Source organism: Parus major, chromosome 2 (assembly GCF_001522545.3).
Source record: "Parus major isolate Abel chromosome 2, Parus_major1.1, whole genome shotgun sequence".
NCBI lineage: Eukaryota > Metazoa > Chordata > Aves > Passeriformes > Paridae > Parus > Parus major.
Window position 1 is genome coordinate 41,318,952 of NC_031769.1, and position 17,032 is coordinate 41,335,983.

General features: G+C 37.1%; 1 protein-coding gene across 2 annotated transcripts in view; it reads right to left on the reverse strand.

The window, feature by feature from the left end:
• Positions 1-4,939: 4,939 nt before the first annotated feature.
• Positions 4,940-17,032, reverse strand: part of TOPAZ1 (testis and ovary specific PAZ domain containing 1) — a 38,456-nt gene continuing 26,363 nt past the window's right edge. For both annotated transcript variants that reach the window (XM_015620156.1, XM_015620155.1), the window contains exons 13-20: positions 16,684-16,750; positions 15,534-15,708; positions 13,915-14,015; positions 9,786-9,951; positions 8,775-8,939; positions 7,572-7,775; positions 6,310-6,493; positions 4,940-5,665 (exon numbers count right to left, since the gene is read on the reverse strand). In XM_015620156.1, the coding sequence (XP_015475642.1) occupies positions 5,455-5,665; positions 6,310-6,493; positions 7,572-7,775; positions 8,775-8,939; positions 9,786-9,951; positions 13,915-14,015; positions 15,534-15,708; positions 16,684-16,750 (1,273 nt within the window). In that variant the 3' untranslated portion in view covers positions 4,940-5,454. The remainder of the gene's footprint in view (positions 5,666-6,309; positions 6,494-7,571; positions 7,776-8,774; positions 8,940-9,785; positions 9,952-13,914; positions 14,016-15,533; positions 15,709-16,683; positions 16,751-17,032) is intronic.

Here is a 17,032-nt window from a genome sequence, read left to right on the forward strand (position 1 = left end):
CGCCGGGGGCGGGGCCGGCGCGCGCCTGCGCTCCCGCCCCCTGGCGGCTCCTCCGCTGAGCAATCGCCTGGGGGGGCGGGGCTCCTCCGCCCCGGCCCCGCCCCCGGCGTCAGGCGCGCGCCCTGCGGTCCCCGCCCCTCGCCTGAGGGAAGCGACCCCTTCCCACTCCAGAGGCTGCTGTGCCCGTCGGTCCGGCTATGCCTGCAGCGGTTCCTCACGGATTCAGAAGGGGAAAACCTCGACAGAAGGAATGCGTGCTCCTTTGCTGAGGGGATGGGTGCATTTTAGCCAAGTACTGCGTGCGCTTCACGTCACCTTTTGTTCTGCAGAAAGAAAACACCAAGTAGGCGAAGAACCAGGCGAGAGCTTTGCAGTGCCGAGGGGAATGCAAGAGCTGCTTTCCTGCAGTTACATATCATCTGTTAGATTGCAAAAGACCTCTGAGATCATCGAGTCCAACCTGTGACCGAACACCATCCCGCCACTAGACCGACACTGAGTGCCACGTCCAGTCTTCCCTTAAACACCTCCGGGGTGGTGACTCCACCACCTCCTCGGGCATCCTATCCCAGCGTCTAATCACCCTTTCTGTGAAGAAATTCCTCCTAATGTCCAACCTAAACCTTCCCTGGCACAGCTTAAGACTATGTCTTAACGTTAATAATGCTCGATGTACACATTTACTGCATACATTTATACATCTATTTTTCTTCCAAGGTAGTTGGCGTCAAAATGCAGCTGATACAGGGACATGGACCCTTATAGCAAAAATGTCTATTGCTGCCAGTGTACGAGAACAAAGGGATGTTAACTGTTAGGGACTGGCGTTATTTGCATGCAATCTACTGCATTTCCAGGCAGAAAAGGTTAAAAAGAGAACTGCCAAGGTTCTGTAGTTCAGTGAAGCTTTAAATCAAGTTAACAGTCTCACAGCCCTTGGGGGATTTTCATAATTTCCATAATGTGCAGTGTGTTCTTCACTTCCCAATAGAAGCCAATCAGTTATGTAAGCAAATTGGCTGGACAATTATGCAAATGAAAAAATAAATTTCATCAATTCAACAGAAAAGCATGATGCTTGTTTCACCTGGAATTAATTTTAACTCACTGAGGAATAAACTGGGAGAGGTCATCAGCAAGTGTCAGTGCCAGATACCAGCTCCACTGCTTAGGGTACACATTTTCAAACAGAACACCCCCATCCTACCCCAGCACAGGAAGTAATTCCTGCTTTTTAGCTAAGACTCAACATTTATTGTGCCGGTGGGAGTCCTACTGTGACTTTATCTCGACACGATATTCCCTATCCATACCCAGGACACATCCCACTAGCTTAGCAAGAGCTGCACAGATTTCCAAATGGAAAGCTTGTTTTATACCAGATAAAATTACCACCTGAAAAAGTTTGTATTTAGACTTCTTGAGCCCTAACAGAGAACTTTAAACAGTCTTGCTTCTTAATTATAAGTTGCTACAAGTGGCAGATGGAACTGTTATGTCCTTGCTTCTTTGTTTCTGTTTTGGTCCTTTGTCTGTGGAAGGTCAAAAAATAGCATCAGTTTCTCCAATCCCATCACATAAAAAGAAGTTATGTAGGAGTCAAGACTGAAAATATAGAGCTGGATTTGCAAAAACAAAGCCTCCAATAAAACCACAAAGATGCAAGACTGGAGAATGCAATAGGACAAGAAATGTGAATAATGGCTTTTACTGTAGCTAAATTTCACTAAGCTGAGGAGTATGACATTGAGACATGAGTAATTAAACTTCTACTACTATAGCAGAGACATTTAATTTTACTATTTCTCCGCAAGTGAAACTCTCACGAACATCAATTTGAATTCTTCAGTGAACTGAGCACTGTAACCCTGGCTGTAGCCTCCACTTCCAGTTAAAGCTGGAAGCTGGCCATCTCCACAGCTGGGAGTTTCAACCCAATTTATTCACAAACATTTGCTACATTGTGTGCTCTGGTGTGGTGAAGAACTGCATAGTCTGACTGATTTCACACTTAACCTGCCCATGCCATGTATCATTCTCCAGTGGTTACAAGATACTAAACTCTCCACCTCTGCTGCTTGCCTATCTTGCTGCATATCTAAGAGGGTTCATTACAGGAATCTGAAGAGAATTAAATTATTCAATGAAAGTACAGACTCAAATATTTTGAATGTTTTATATAAATATTAATAAACTTTTATTAACAACTTAACAACTCCTCCAAAATGCTCTCTCTCCCTCCCCCACTGCTCTTTATAAAACACCATGAAACGATCAAGGTCCTATTTCCAGCTTCTCACCTCCATCCCACATTTTGAAACTCTCAAAATTATCAATATTGTGAAGTAAAATTGTGGTAGGTCTTCCAAACCACATTATTCTGTTTTAGTTACAAGAAACTGTCCATACCCAATAAAAATAATCCTTCCAAGAGCATAGTGTGTAATCAGTGAAAACTGAAGAAAGATTTTCAGAAGGAATTTCTCACACATCTAACAACATACTGAAGGAGCACACCAAGCTACTGAGCTACTGAGCACAGCACAGGGAAGGTTTTATTTGCACATTTTTCTGTCTCTCTCTGCAAACAGGTAAGCATACATTTTATTTCCTATATGAAAAATTATACCAAATAAGGTGCTTAATGTGAAACATATAAGTTCTTTCAGCTTAACTTATACTGGGAGAAAGCAAAAGTGTGGCTATTGTCTACTGAGGGGCTAGCTCTGCAAAACTGCATTGCCTCTGTTGTACTTAACTTTATTCTTCAGGATATTTTTTCCATCTTTGCAGGCTTGTTTCCATTCCACAGTGGAGTTTTGTCCTGTTTGGCACATGGAATTTCTGTTACCAAAATACCGAGAATGTTACTCAAGAAACCTTTCTGGTCCTCTGATACACATCAAAATGATGATATTTGCACTGTATTTCATGTGGACCCAGACAGAACAAAAATGTGAAATACAGGACTTAACAGCAACTTAAAGTTGTTTCAACTGCATACTGGGTTATCATGGTGATACAGGGAGAAACCCTGTATTGAAACAAACACCGGAAGCCTCGCTTGTAATAAAACTTCTGAGCAAGGATGTGGGAAGCTCGCTTTGCTTGTTAATATAAAACATGACTGAGATTGCATCCTATCAGCTGAAGATGATACTCAGGAGATGGAGCCAAAACATTGCAAAAATTTTACACGGTTCCAAGTTAAGCTTGAGGGTCAATGATTAACCTCTGTCTGAAAAATAAAGCAACATTTGGAGTTTTGTTCTGGGGAAGGTTGCTTACAGAGGAAAAAATTCCGCTGTCTCTAGAACATCCCAAGTTTTGAAGCCATACAAATTACAAAGAGAATTTTGTCCTTCTGTGTCTGTCAAACACACTATTAGCCACATTGGATACCTCTCACAGAAACATGGGATTTAGCTGAGGGTCAGATAGCCTCTGTCTAATTCCAATGAAGATTAAGACACAAAGGATCTTAGAAGAACTAATTATCAAAAATTTCTCTGTTTCTTACTACCAGTTTTAGTTTGTTGGAATCTTCTAAAATCACTTTTTTCACTAATGCTGGAGTGGTTGCAAGAGCATCAGTTCAGATCCCTCACCTGAAACCTGATTACTACTTACCCAGTCTTTCAGCTACTGAGAAGCAAAATCAGCAGAATCCAGTTGGATTTGATCAGGTGGATACCCTTATAAATGGCAGAACCATCTTCATGAATGTGAAGGGGCAGAACCCAAAGTTTGTTTGGATCAGTGCCAACTGTACACTAAGACTGAGGTGAATGGCTCCTAAAGAAATGCCATATAGTATCACTGGTAGTGGATTTACCATTTTTTACAAGGCAGGCAAGATGATCTCTACAAAAGAATGATACCCTGTGAGAAGACAACAGCCTCTGTCCTAGCATTTTTCTGTACAGGTGGCACAGGAGCAAAGTAGTAATCTTGGTGTTCATCAGATTCAATCCCCTCTCTTCCAGCAGCAACATCCTAACAGATTGGATGAGAAAAAGTATTGAAAAAGGTAAGGACCTGGCCCTGAGGAGGTCAGGAATCCAACAACTGATGATCAGATTCATGACATCAGATTAATGGCATAAAGCCCCAAGACTGGAGTGGCAACCTTCCCCAAAGAGAAAAACCCTGACACCAAAACCCTCCACACAACCATCCAGAACTAAGGTCATGATGGCTTTCATGATTTAGAGCTGCAAAGGACACCTGCAATAATGCTGCAGGAACTGGGAAGAGACTTACGCTACCCCAAAGCAGAGATATTTTTCAAACATTGAGGTCCTGTGCCACCATCTTAATCTCATTTATGATGGAACAACCTAAAAACTCATGAACTTTATACCCAAAAGAGCTTAAGAACAAAAGGCTTTAAAATGGATGGAGAGCAGGGCCACAAGAGCTGTATTATTGGCAAGTTTGTGAAGGTTGGTGCCAGAGAACTAAACTAACAACACTACAAAAGTGGCAAGTACATTAAGTATCAATTTTGTACTGCTGCTGTATTGTTTCACCATGAGAGATTTGCTGGTATTAAATGTTTGGTTCTTCTTACTCAGGCTGTAGAGTTTGACTCAAGCAATTCATGCTTTGAATGTGATTCAGGATTTTCAGGTGGAAAAAAGCAGAAATCCTGAAGATCCAGAAATGGTGGAACAAGCTTGCTAGAAGTCTCCATCTCATCATGAAGTTGGCAGAACCTAAAAGATGGGCAAACCCACCTCTCTCTAAGAGCACAATCAAGGGAGAAAGCAAGTTTTCCTTTCCAGTGGAAGTATCCATATATAGAAATGTGAAACCATACACAAGCTATTACCTATATCAAATAAATATCTAATTAAATTATCAACTAAACCTTCGGCTGTGAGCAACATGTAGGCTCTCAGTTCTGTGAAGAAAGGTATCCTAAGTCAGGCATGTCTCAAGGAATTTTGAAGTTATTTTATTCTCAGTGCTTTTTATTGGGCTTTTGGAGAAAAAAAATAAGATCTAAGGTGCGAACAGTTGGGACAGTGACCTCACAAGTTACTGTAAGGCAGACAACAGGAAACAGGTATTACTTCTACAGACTATGAATGAATGTGGAAAATGTCTCACTCAAGAACAGTAGATGCACTCAACCAATGCACTTACCTACACTTGTACCTATGCTTATACTACACTTACAGAATTACCTGCTGGGAGAAACAACCTAAGTGTTAATTCTTTGTAAGAATGGTGAATGTAGGTTCTGAGGCTGCAGCTTCTTCGTTATCTGGTGATGCCATTGTCAAACATCTATACAGGTCAGTGTGACAGTTTATAAAAAAACAATTACTCTTTCTGTGCTACTATCTTCATTATCATCAATATAGTATTTAAAACCATAACTTGAGTTTGAAACCTTGCTGTAAATCAGTAAGGCACAATCCGAACAGAGTGGAAACTATTCAGTAACTACTGAAACAGCCAGACCTTCTCAGCCCATTTCATATTCTCTTGAAGCCATTTGAAAGCAGATGAGTGCTCCAGGCTGTAAACTTCTTCCATATTAACGTTCATGGTCATATGCTTAAGAAAAAGCTTTGGATCAGATAAACGAGCTGCCTGGATCAGCCTCTCCACTGCCTCATGATAGGCATTGTTATTCTGAACTGTATCTTCATATCTGTAAGAGAATTTAAATGAATATAAAATTAGGTACCATACAGGCTCAGTGTCATTTACCTAACACTTTATACTGGCAAGAAAATTACAAAAACATTAAAAACATGCCTTGTATTTTTCACTGATAAATATGCTAATTTATAGACAAATTATATTATTGTTCTGAAGAATTAAAAAGTTATACAAAGTGTATTTTTAACATATTTAATTGCAATGAAAAGTAATAGGTTTTAATGTTGGTGTAAAGCAGCTCTGCAATATTCACAGTACATTTCAGGAAAAATGTCTCTGGGCTGGAAAACTCAGTAAAGGAATGCAAATCATTTAATAAACTGGATATAGCAGAAATTCATGTACATGCTTGAATCCATAAGGTTTACTCAGTTTTGGCATGTAAACACTTCTGGAACAAGGCTGTGCCTAAGTGACATGACTACATTTTTAGCAAGAGGAGAACCTCCTCTTTAAAAAAACAAACAGATATACAGTAGCATATACATGGAAACAAGAGATAAAAAAACTTCTCACTTATCTAATGAACAAAATGAAGAGATGTATTCTTTGAAAAAGATAAGGAAAACAAGATCTATTACTTACATGATGACATGAAATACAATCAAAATGGTACATATCTGACAAACTTACCTTTTCAGTATTATTTGAAGAGTCTGACTAGTATTCCTTGAACTTTGAATATCACTAGCATTTGAAACAAGAAATACTTCAATGGTCAACAGCATCTCAACTTCAGATAGGTATGATGGAATCTTCAGAACTTTGTGATAAAAATTTCCCTGCAGCTCTGGGTAGCAACCCAGTGATAAAGCATCTGAGAGTAAATGCAGAAACACAAGGAATTAGAATTACCAATACTAAAGATAGATCTGTTTTCTTCTGTGTGATTAAATGTGGAAAAACCCCAACCCCTTAATGGATTTTACTACTTCACCTATGAAATGGCCTGATTTGAGAACACAGCACACAGCATTCACACGTAAATTCACAGTTGTAATATGGTTAAATTTTCTTTTTCAATGAGTTTCATCAGCTATGATTAAAAAGTTCTGTCAGAAGTCTGGGGACACCAAGTGTGTGATAAAGTGCAATTTAGGCAGGTCAGACAGGTGTAAACCATGGTCAAAGTGAGGGAACATTTGAACAGCATCTCCCGCTTTGTTCCCATGTCTTCTGCCAAGTGATCCCAGCAACCCAATATATACAGCATTTCTAAAAAATAATAAAAAAAGAAAAAGAAAAAAAAAAGAAGATGAGGAAGAGCAGTCATTTCAATGTTAACAAAACCAAGTACCTATCCCAGAAAGGATGGACACTTAAAGCAGTCTGCTAACCTCAAAAATTCTAAGACAGAATCAAATAGTAAATAATGTGACAATATGGAGAGATTCTAAGCAGAGTGGCACACCTAGTATAATCTTAGCTCACAAATAGGGAGTTATAAACAATTACAGACTATTAGCTTTTTGTTGAAAGGAATTTTCTTATAGTTAGGATAAACTAATTAGCCAGACTTCTCAAATCTTAAATATTAATAATTTTACCACCACAGAGACGGTGGTACACTTCTAGACAGAATTGTCAGGAAATCTAATTTGCCTAGATGAAAAAGTGAACATGATGCACTTTTCAACCATTTCAGGGCTCACATATCTGAAATTCTGAAACTGAATGTAAAGAATTAATTTCATCACAATTACATTGATGTCATGCCAGGTAGTATGCACTGATTCTTATTTTCAGCTCACCATTTCCTAATAAATATTTTGGTTACAAATAAATTCCTGAGAGTGACACAGAAAGTACTGTTTTACTTTTTACTCATACTGAAATGTTATGAGCTCATTATCCAAAGAATGGAAGGGGAGGATATTGTTTAAGAAGTAACTTACTTTTGTAATAGGTCCTAGCTTTGGACCATAGAGAACTTCTTCCCAAAGCTGTGATTAATCCTCTAAGTAAAGCAAAATCAATAGCAATCTTTTTGGAAAGCATGAAGTCTACTGCAGAAGACGAGACCCCAAGGTTCTTGTTTTCAAAACAGGCATTTATCAGCTTGTTAAAAAGGCAGCTGTATTGAGAAGCATTTACAATATCTGAAATGAAATCAAGAATATTAACTAGTGAATTAATTCAAACGTAAATCTAGTTGAAGGATCATTTCTCAATCAGTACCTAAATCAGAACTCTTGCCTCTATCAGCAAGATGGAACAAGTTTGGGATAATATAAATACTTCATTCATCAAAAGTCTTTCCATACAGTAGTTCATTCATATTGTGAAGGAGAAGTGTTAAGGTTCAAGTAATAATTTGCTGCCAAAACCAATAGAATCAGATAAAAATACATTCACTTGCTCAAGCCTATAAATACAATCTTCACCTGATCTCTTAGAGTTAACATTTCCAGCAATAAAAATCCCCTTGGTTTTCTGCTTCTACTCTTACTCTGAACTGTCTCCTTACTGGCAGGACTGAGCAGCCTCGTTGTATTCACCTCATAACTCAAATAAGTAGATCCTTTCAGTACTCTCTAAAGTAGATGGACTTCCAACCAATCTCTCCTAACATATCTAAAAGCATACAGTGGTAGTAGACTGAGACTTACACTCAGGAATCAGTGGAGCCTAAGTAAAGTAGTTATCTCATTCTGAAGTACTCATTCAAAATTTGTCAGATAAATTGAGACTGAAAGAGCACTTGGTTCTTAACATGGTATGTAAGCAATGTTAGGTTAGCTCAGTTGAAGAAAAAAAGAAAACCTCATTAATTTGAAATTAAGATTAAATGAAATTAAAATATCCCTGTTTTATCACACTGTATAGACTGTGTATGATCCTTAAAAACTGTTGCCCTGTCTAACTGAGCAAAAGAGGACGGGTGTATGTGCACATCCAATGTGCATGCACAAGTGCAACAAGAGCTGCAGAGCACAACACATTTTAACTGACATTATACTCTTTGGAAATTAGAAACATTAGATGTATAAAACCATCTTACCTCTTCAACCAAGTTTAGCTAGAAAACACTACTGTTACACCACAGAATCACCTGTTATATTTTTAGCTCTTAACACAGTATCCTTATCTTTACTTACCAGAATGTTTCTGCAAACCCGGTAAGTTCTGCAGAACTTCAAATGCTTGCCTGTACAAACTCTTCCTCAAGTATTTATGCACTATTGCACATAACAGATTATGTCGATTGAGGATGTCCATTTTATTACAGGGCCACAACGGTGCATCTGTGATCCACTCTGACTCTGTGGCAAACAACAGTTCAGTGTTATATCTAGGAAATGGAACTTCTGTATGTTGAGACTTTGGGCCATTAAAAATTTACCGTAAACTGTACCATGACACAAACTTCAGAATTGGACAGAAAGTGCAGCTCAACTAATTAATAATTCATTCCTTATAACCAATACTCCTTAGACTGATTCTCTGAACCTTTACATTGTAAATCACCCCTTTTGTGAAATATAACTGCAGTAAAATAGACTATCAATGGCATATATAGATATGCATCTATGTATAGCTATGTAACTAAACAGCAAATTTACATCCTGAATATCACTTTACAGCATACATTCTGTTCTTTATACTTCTGAATTTCTTCTCTTTTCAGCAGAATTCCAAAAAGCCATATGTAATATTTGCAGAAATATGGTACTGTTTTAAAGCAATTATATTAAATGTGGATACTGTGAAGGGCAAAGGAACACTGCATTGACCCAAGCCAGAAATGTGACACTGAATGTCCCCTGGTTCAAAGGAAAACTACAAGGGATAGCGTCATTTTCCAAGCTGCACTCCTCCCTCATTATGGCAGATTTTCATGTTGACAACAGAACACTGTGAAAAACTTCTGAAAAATGAGGCATTGATTATTGTATTTCTTACACATATCAAGAGGAATACTAACCAGTAAGATGGATCACATTTTCTTTGCTGCCCCAGTATTATTAATGGTATTTGGTAATACAGATCAGCTTGTAACTTTTATCTGAAATTTGTCATAGAAGTGAATTGTTCAAATTTAAGTCAAAATTAAGGTAATTAGTAATGTAGTAAAGTAATCAGTAATTAGTAATGCAAGATAGGCTTACCTCTCAATACCCTTGTTGCTCCATCCAAATTTCCAGAATGAAGAAAGATTTCTGCAGCTTTATTAACAATCTGACATCTGGATGCTGACCTCCCTGCACCTACAAGTCCTTTCAAGAGTGTAAAATCTATCTGTAGCTCATGCAGTTTATCCAAAACCTTCCTTCCCTAGTGTAAGAGGGAAAAGGGAAAGGGGAAGGGTCAGAGAAAGCAACAGTATCAGTGAACACAGTGTGTATTTATATATAAAATAGAACAGATTTAGTTTAGTGACACAGATTCATAGGCATTGATGCAGTTATCCAAACTGAATCAGGGGTGAAGTACAGTAAAATGTCTAATGAAGAGTTTAGGTTTTTTTTACTATGTAGGCAAAAAAACTCTATCAACCTACTGTCAAAGTGCTCCCAATACACTATTACCTATAACATTGTTTCTATTTTATAATGTTCAATTTAGTATTTTTAATATACTTTGTAATTAATTTGTATTTACTTATTTTATTAATATTTTTGTGATTCCATTCAGCACTACACAATCTACAAAATTCTAAAAGATTATACAGAGAGTTTTCATTTTGCAACAGAGACGTAATTCTTAAACTGAAGTAATTACTCCAGCGTAAGTCAAAGAAAACAGTGATGATTGTATGCAGCAGGATAATAAACTGGAAGAAGTTGAGCCTATCTGGCCAACACTGTAACAACCAACAATTCCATCAGATTCCAGATTGATATTTAGACTGGTTTTCTACAGAAACTTCATATTGAAAACTTTTTGGTTGTCCCTTGCAATCAAAAATGGAAGAAAAGTAGCAGTCTCAAAGACAATTAAACTCTGAATCTAGAAGAGAGGATGATCGAGTCAAGGTGAGATATCAAAATCATGTCCCCCAGCAAGGCAGGGCCAGGCAGAATTCAGTATTTGTCTCACCTGGCTGCACCTTGCTAGTCAAGCAACAAAGACAAAACTTCAAACCAGATGTGTTTCAGCTCTTGCTTGCTTGGGTGCATTCAATGATGAAGTGGCTTATTAAAAACTGTGGTTGTGTGTAAGCATGCATTGTGGTGGTAGAACAAGGCCCATGGAGGCAGAAGGAAAGAGAGCTTTAGGAGAACAGGGAAGTTGAAAGAAAGTCACTTATTAAGAAGCTCATTTTTTAACAAAACGCTTTATGCATATTTACAGATACACTGTGGACTGGTATGTGCTCAGAATTGGACACTTTTGAAGGCCAATAGGCATCTGCAATCTTTTATTTCAGCATAACCCATAAAATATGCTAACATTAACTGCATTTAACATTTAAGCTGTAAAGAACCCATTCAACTGTAGATTTATGTGGCTTAAGGGGAAAATTACAAACCAGAAAAACTTAGGTGAAACTTGAAATCTAAGTGCAAACCAGAAATGAAATACAAAATTAAGGAGGATCTCCATCTACTCCACCCTTCTGGCAAAAGAAGGACCCACTAGGTAGTGGTCTTTATAGGAAGATGAAAAGTATGCAGCTGTAAGTAGAAAAATTATCCTTAAAGGAAGGGCACTCAATTAAAATGCAGTTGTGGAATGAGATCCTTAATTGGACTAGAATCTCTGTGACCAGTTCTCTGAAACATTAAAAAGCTGAGTGAAAAATAAACCATAGCAATGCCTTTCAAGAAAAGGATGAAACAGCTGCCAAAGGAGCACTGATGTTACAGAATTCTCTGCAAGTAAATATCCAGAAAGCAGTCTAGTGTTGCTTGAAGATCTGTCTCCATGCAAGACATACTCATGTTGCATGTTTTTTTGAAGTGCATCTGTTTTATAAACTTTTCTTACCTCTTACAAACAATATTCTCTTCAGGACGAGAAAGCATACATATTTTACCCCCAAGAGCCACCAAAGCTCTGCAATAAAGGAGTTTGATGTTCTACAAGGAAAAATTATATGAAAAGCACATTTCAAGTTTAGGGTAGTCTGACATACTCATAAAACAGCACAGGGCATGTCCTAAAGCCAAAATTGATTTGGGCAGAGCAGGAAGAGCAAATCCATTACTACCTTATTTTCAGGACTACCTTTTGGGCAAAAACGACATGGTATCAAGTAGATACCACAGGATTAGGGATTTATCTGATACATGTAACGGGGTGAAACTGGTAGAGAGAGGTAAGAATGACAGCTTCCTGAAGCAGAGATAAATTTGGGATCTGCCAGTTCTGATAAAAATAATTCAGAGCAGAACCTCATCCATACTCTGATATGGTCAACACAGGTTGTCTACAAAGCTGTTTGAGGATCTTGGTCAATAATCTCTTGAGAAGCAGGTTTGATACCTAACACACTCTCAAAGAAACAAAGATATTTTTCTCTAGACATGAAAGAAATCATAGCATTGTAAGAAGCATCTACTTTTAGTAGCTCATGTTGTACAAGAATAACACTACATATGCTTTTAACATCTTGCACCTCTGAAATTAGGACATGAAGATGAATCTGCTGGAAATACCACGTGTTGTGCAATCCAAGATCAAGCTCTCCCTTAAGATGGATCTGGAAAACAGCTAAAACATGTGAAGGCACAAACATTGTATTCTGAAGAAGACAGCCAAAACCCAAGCCAAACTAAACCCTTCAGTGGGCATGTGAGCACTACCACTCCTCAACGCCAAGAACTTAGATTCTCTCTTCTGTGGTCAGAAGTACTTAACTGTTCTAACTGCAAAGTACTGTCGAATAAAAATGCCTGAAAACTTCTAGTGCAGTATTGTTCAATTGCTAGTGGAAAGACCCTTCCTCCTTCCCTTTACTCTTCAGCAGTACCAAATTGTGCTGCAGCTTGAAAGGGACCTGCTGAAGGTCACTGCCATTCAACTCAAGAAGCCGATGCTACGAAACTAATGAATCATGAGAACAGGTATCCTGCCTCTAGACTGATGCCTTAAGATCAGACTAAGCACCTCTATCAAGTATCTCCTGGGACTTGGCTTGACCCTAGAAACAGACTGAACAGTACACAGGATTTTTACCTAACAGAATTCCTGAAGGTCATCCCTTAGAGACAATCGTACAAAAGACAACTTAAGTCCTCAAAGTGAACCAGAAAGGGTTCTGTGATGGTAATTTGCAAAAAAAGCCAAACCAAAACCTCAAGAGACAAAAGAGAGTATTTGCTTCTGTTCATAAAAGTGCATGCTCGAAATCATCTTGAATGGGATGAGAGGAACATCCACATACACCATAATTATTAGTTGAAAGGATCAGGCCCAAGTTCAGAATGTGATCACTGACCAAAACACACTCTAAAATCACTAGGCGTTTATATTACTTTGTATGCTATCACTTTTTATATTGCTTTCTATAAGAAATCTGGTTTGGTATGCCTTGGTTCCTTCCAGGATATAAAAGACAAATTTAACACTGAAATGGATCTTCCTGCTGTGAAATTATGACTAATACTGCCTGAGGCCTAAGTAAAACATCCAGTCAAAAATGTAGTCTCTTAGCCCTGGCCCTGTGTAATATTTGACAGCAAAAGTATGATTGTAAAGGTATTTCTTTGTGATGTCTGAGTTTTGCAAGATTCACAGAACTTAGATTCAGTGGAATAAGAGCATTTCCAGCAGTGTTCTGGGGAACAGGCAGTTCACCAAGTGCAGCCTTGCTACGCTGCTTTTCTGTCTTTCTGGTCTTACTCCATTTGAGGTCAGATGCAGAAACACCAGTGCAGCAAATTGCCCAAACTTCTCTAAATATCACTTGAGTTGGGAGGTCTCAGAATGCAGCATGATTGCCAGTAGGTGTGAGTAAGTGATGTTTCTGTAAAACAATCCCATCAGCACCTCACCCCAGAATTTCAGGAAGACCTGTCTCTTAGTTCAGATTCAACCTCAGCTCAGAAAAATCACAAGATGAACACGAGCAACCAGTTTCAAGGTTGCAACCCAAGATGGGCTCCACAGAAGACTACTGCTCAGAAAAGCACAATAAAATGCTTTGGTCCAGCTGGACAGTTAGGAAGTACTAAGATAGCAGAGAGGCAGGTAGCACACCAGTCATTCCATTAGAGAAACACAGTTTAATATCCAGAAGAGAAATTACTAATACTTTTTTTCTTCCAGTCAGGTTCCTGTAGCTCTGCATACCTTTATCCACTGCAGTACTTTGTGATACGAATACATTACACTTATCCCAGTCCTTCCAATGAAAAGTCTGTCTGCTTTATTATGGTGTGAATTTTTCACTACTGGAAAGAAAAAGAAAAAGGCTTTTAAGTTTTGGGTTTTTTTATTATTTTACATGTAAATGCAGATTTAAAGAAATTACACATTTCAAAAACACAATAATTGTGAAAATGCTAAATACAATTTCTAAAATACTTGCCATTGAAAGTAGCAACTTCCTCAGTCTTAACACCAGAAGTAGGGTAAATCACTGTAGTTTATTCAGACAATATTTCATAGCAGTCTAAGTCATCCACAAAATGCTTGGACATGTAATGGCATAATTTAGTAACACCATTATTTGTAAAATAAGAATTACATGTTTTGACACCAAAAAGAAATTTTGGTAATCGCAGAACTGAGTAATTACAATCTCTTTGGAAGCACTGTGAGACTTTCAGAACAGTGCTCTCAAAGCAGGGTAAGAGCACAACAATCCATTCAGATGTGGGAAGAAAATAATTTTTGCACAGTTCCAAAATAAAAATTAAGTAAAATACTTTAAAATATCGTGTTTGCTTCATATTGATCTCATATTTGTGATTCCTCTTTTTGTGTATGGTTTACAGTGAATTTAATATATTGGTGTAATAGCACATATATACAATATATAAATAAATAAACTGTGGGTGACTGCTCAAAAATTTTTTACTAGTGGAGGTGCCTATCAGCTGGGAGACCACCGCTCCAGGGAAGACAGACTAGGTTCCAAGCTCTGACAAAATCTCCTCCCGGTGTCACAACTGGAAGCTCTAACAGCTTTTTTATAATATAGAAGTCTGCAGTCAGAAAGGATATGTCACATATCTGGAATAAATATGCATTATGTTTTAGTAGATAACACAGGTTGAAAAATATCTAAGTAATCCTTTATAAAATGATTTAATATCCCACTGATACTTCACCAAGCCTCGGTAATCTGCAAACTTATTAGGGAGAATGATACAGATATGCAAATGAAAGGGCATAGGAAAGAAAGAGGCAAGAAAACCTGCCAGAACTATTAAAACATTAGGTTCTGGAGCACCACCAGCCCTTGCAGAAACCATTGGTTCTTTAGAGGAAAAAATAATTCTAAAAATCCAACTTACTTAAAAAAAAAGGTGCATATTATATATATGATATAACCTGTTCAAAGTATTTTAAAATACACAACTATTTACATATATGTATTTACAGCACTAAAGCTTATTTATGCTATTAACAGTGTGACACTTCACATGACAATACTTAAATACATTTGCCATTGTCCTGAGCATAGGTCATTTTTCTCGAAAGATCATGAATTCTGGGTTCTCTTTTTGATTTCACAAAACTCTACTGTTCTTCCTTCAGAATCTTCCTTGACTTTAAGTGTAAGCAACTGTGCATTTTACAACTACTGGAAAATAACTTTTACTGAACATTACAGTTGATTGTATTTGCACTACAAAAAATTCAGAATATCGTAACACAAAATTAACTAACAATTAGAAAACGATATTTATTTTTTATCTCTTTTAAAAACTCCACAAAGAACACTTCTTGCATCTCAATTTTACCTGTATCAGCAAAATCACAAAAAGGAACTCCTGGTCTGTCTGTTTCAGAATCTTTGGCTAGAATTTCAGCAATAGATACAAACAATTTCTGAAGATCATCAAAATGTTCACATCCAGTTCTTGCATTAAGATACAAAGCTCCTAGCTTGGTCCAGTCCCTTTTTTCCTTGCAATGCTGTAAAGAAGGCAAAGGATAAATATAAGCAAACTTGCTTCCAGACAACCAAACAGAAAATATACTGAAATTTGAGATATGTACTTGTGATAGACTTAAAGGAGAAAAAAAAAAAAGGAAATTAAATGCTACTGCCAAGAACCTTCATGTTCATATGGCAGTTACGTGTTGGCAAACTTGCATGGACTGCTAATTACTTTTATCCCTCAAGAAATTAAATTCATTTTTTTTATGTCATCACCCCAATCGAGAAATCTCAGAACTTATTAATCCTATTTAGGAACTGTCATTTATTAGGGTTTTTTTTCCATGATGCATGCTGAATTTATGGTTATCTTCTATATGAATTAGTCTTTTGCTTGCCAGATCACTTGATGACTTTGGTGTTAAAGGAGTAAAAAAATCAGTAGTGCTTTTTCCCTTTTTGTGGTTCAATCTCTGAATCTGCACAGGATGTGTGATAATATGTAAACTATATAATATTTATGCATAATGAGTAATCTGACCTTGAATATGAAAGACACAAATGTCCAAATAAAGAATGTTTTACAATATTTTCTTATTCTTTAAAATACTGCTTAATGTTGTCAATTACAGCTTTTGCAATTGTGTGTTTTTATATTAGATATGAATTCTATCTGCTAAATAATGTATTAAATAAATTTTTGGTGAGGAATGATGTACCACTACCAATCACAAGCACAACAAATGTAAAGCAGAGGAAATAACTGGTTAAAGTTACAAAATCTTTGAATTTATGCAAAACTACAAGTATGTAAATTAAAATACTGACATTAGAGAAAGGCCAAAGATAGTTTTCTCCTGCATTTAAGCCTTACCAAACATGTTTTTGCATAAAAGTATTTTATCAAAAGCTCACTATACTTAATAATAAAGCTCACTAATTAAAAAATATCTAGAAATTGCTATCTCATGCAGGTTTAAAAGAAATCATGAAGAATGCACATACTGTACCTGAATTTCAGCCACAGCCAAGTTGAAGTCAAAAATCCATGTCTTTTCAAAATACCTTTCCTCAAATCTTCCATATGAAAAAAAAATGAATACTTAAATTTTAACACATCCTACTGAACTAGCAGAAGGTGAACAACGAATTATCATATATGAACATTAAACTGATGTGATTTTTGATGCTATTTGCATCATATTTGCTATTCACATTACTCATACTGCACACTGAAAACACTCATTTAAAATCATGCCAAGGGAAGTTAGCACACGTATTAAATAATTGAGCAAAGATATTTTCACAGATGCTGTGTATTTGGTTTCCACTAAGAATCAAAGGTATATTTATGAATCA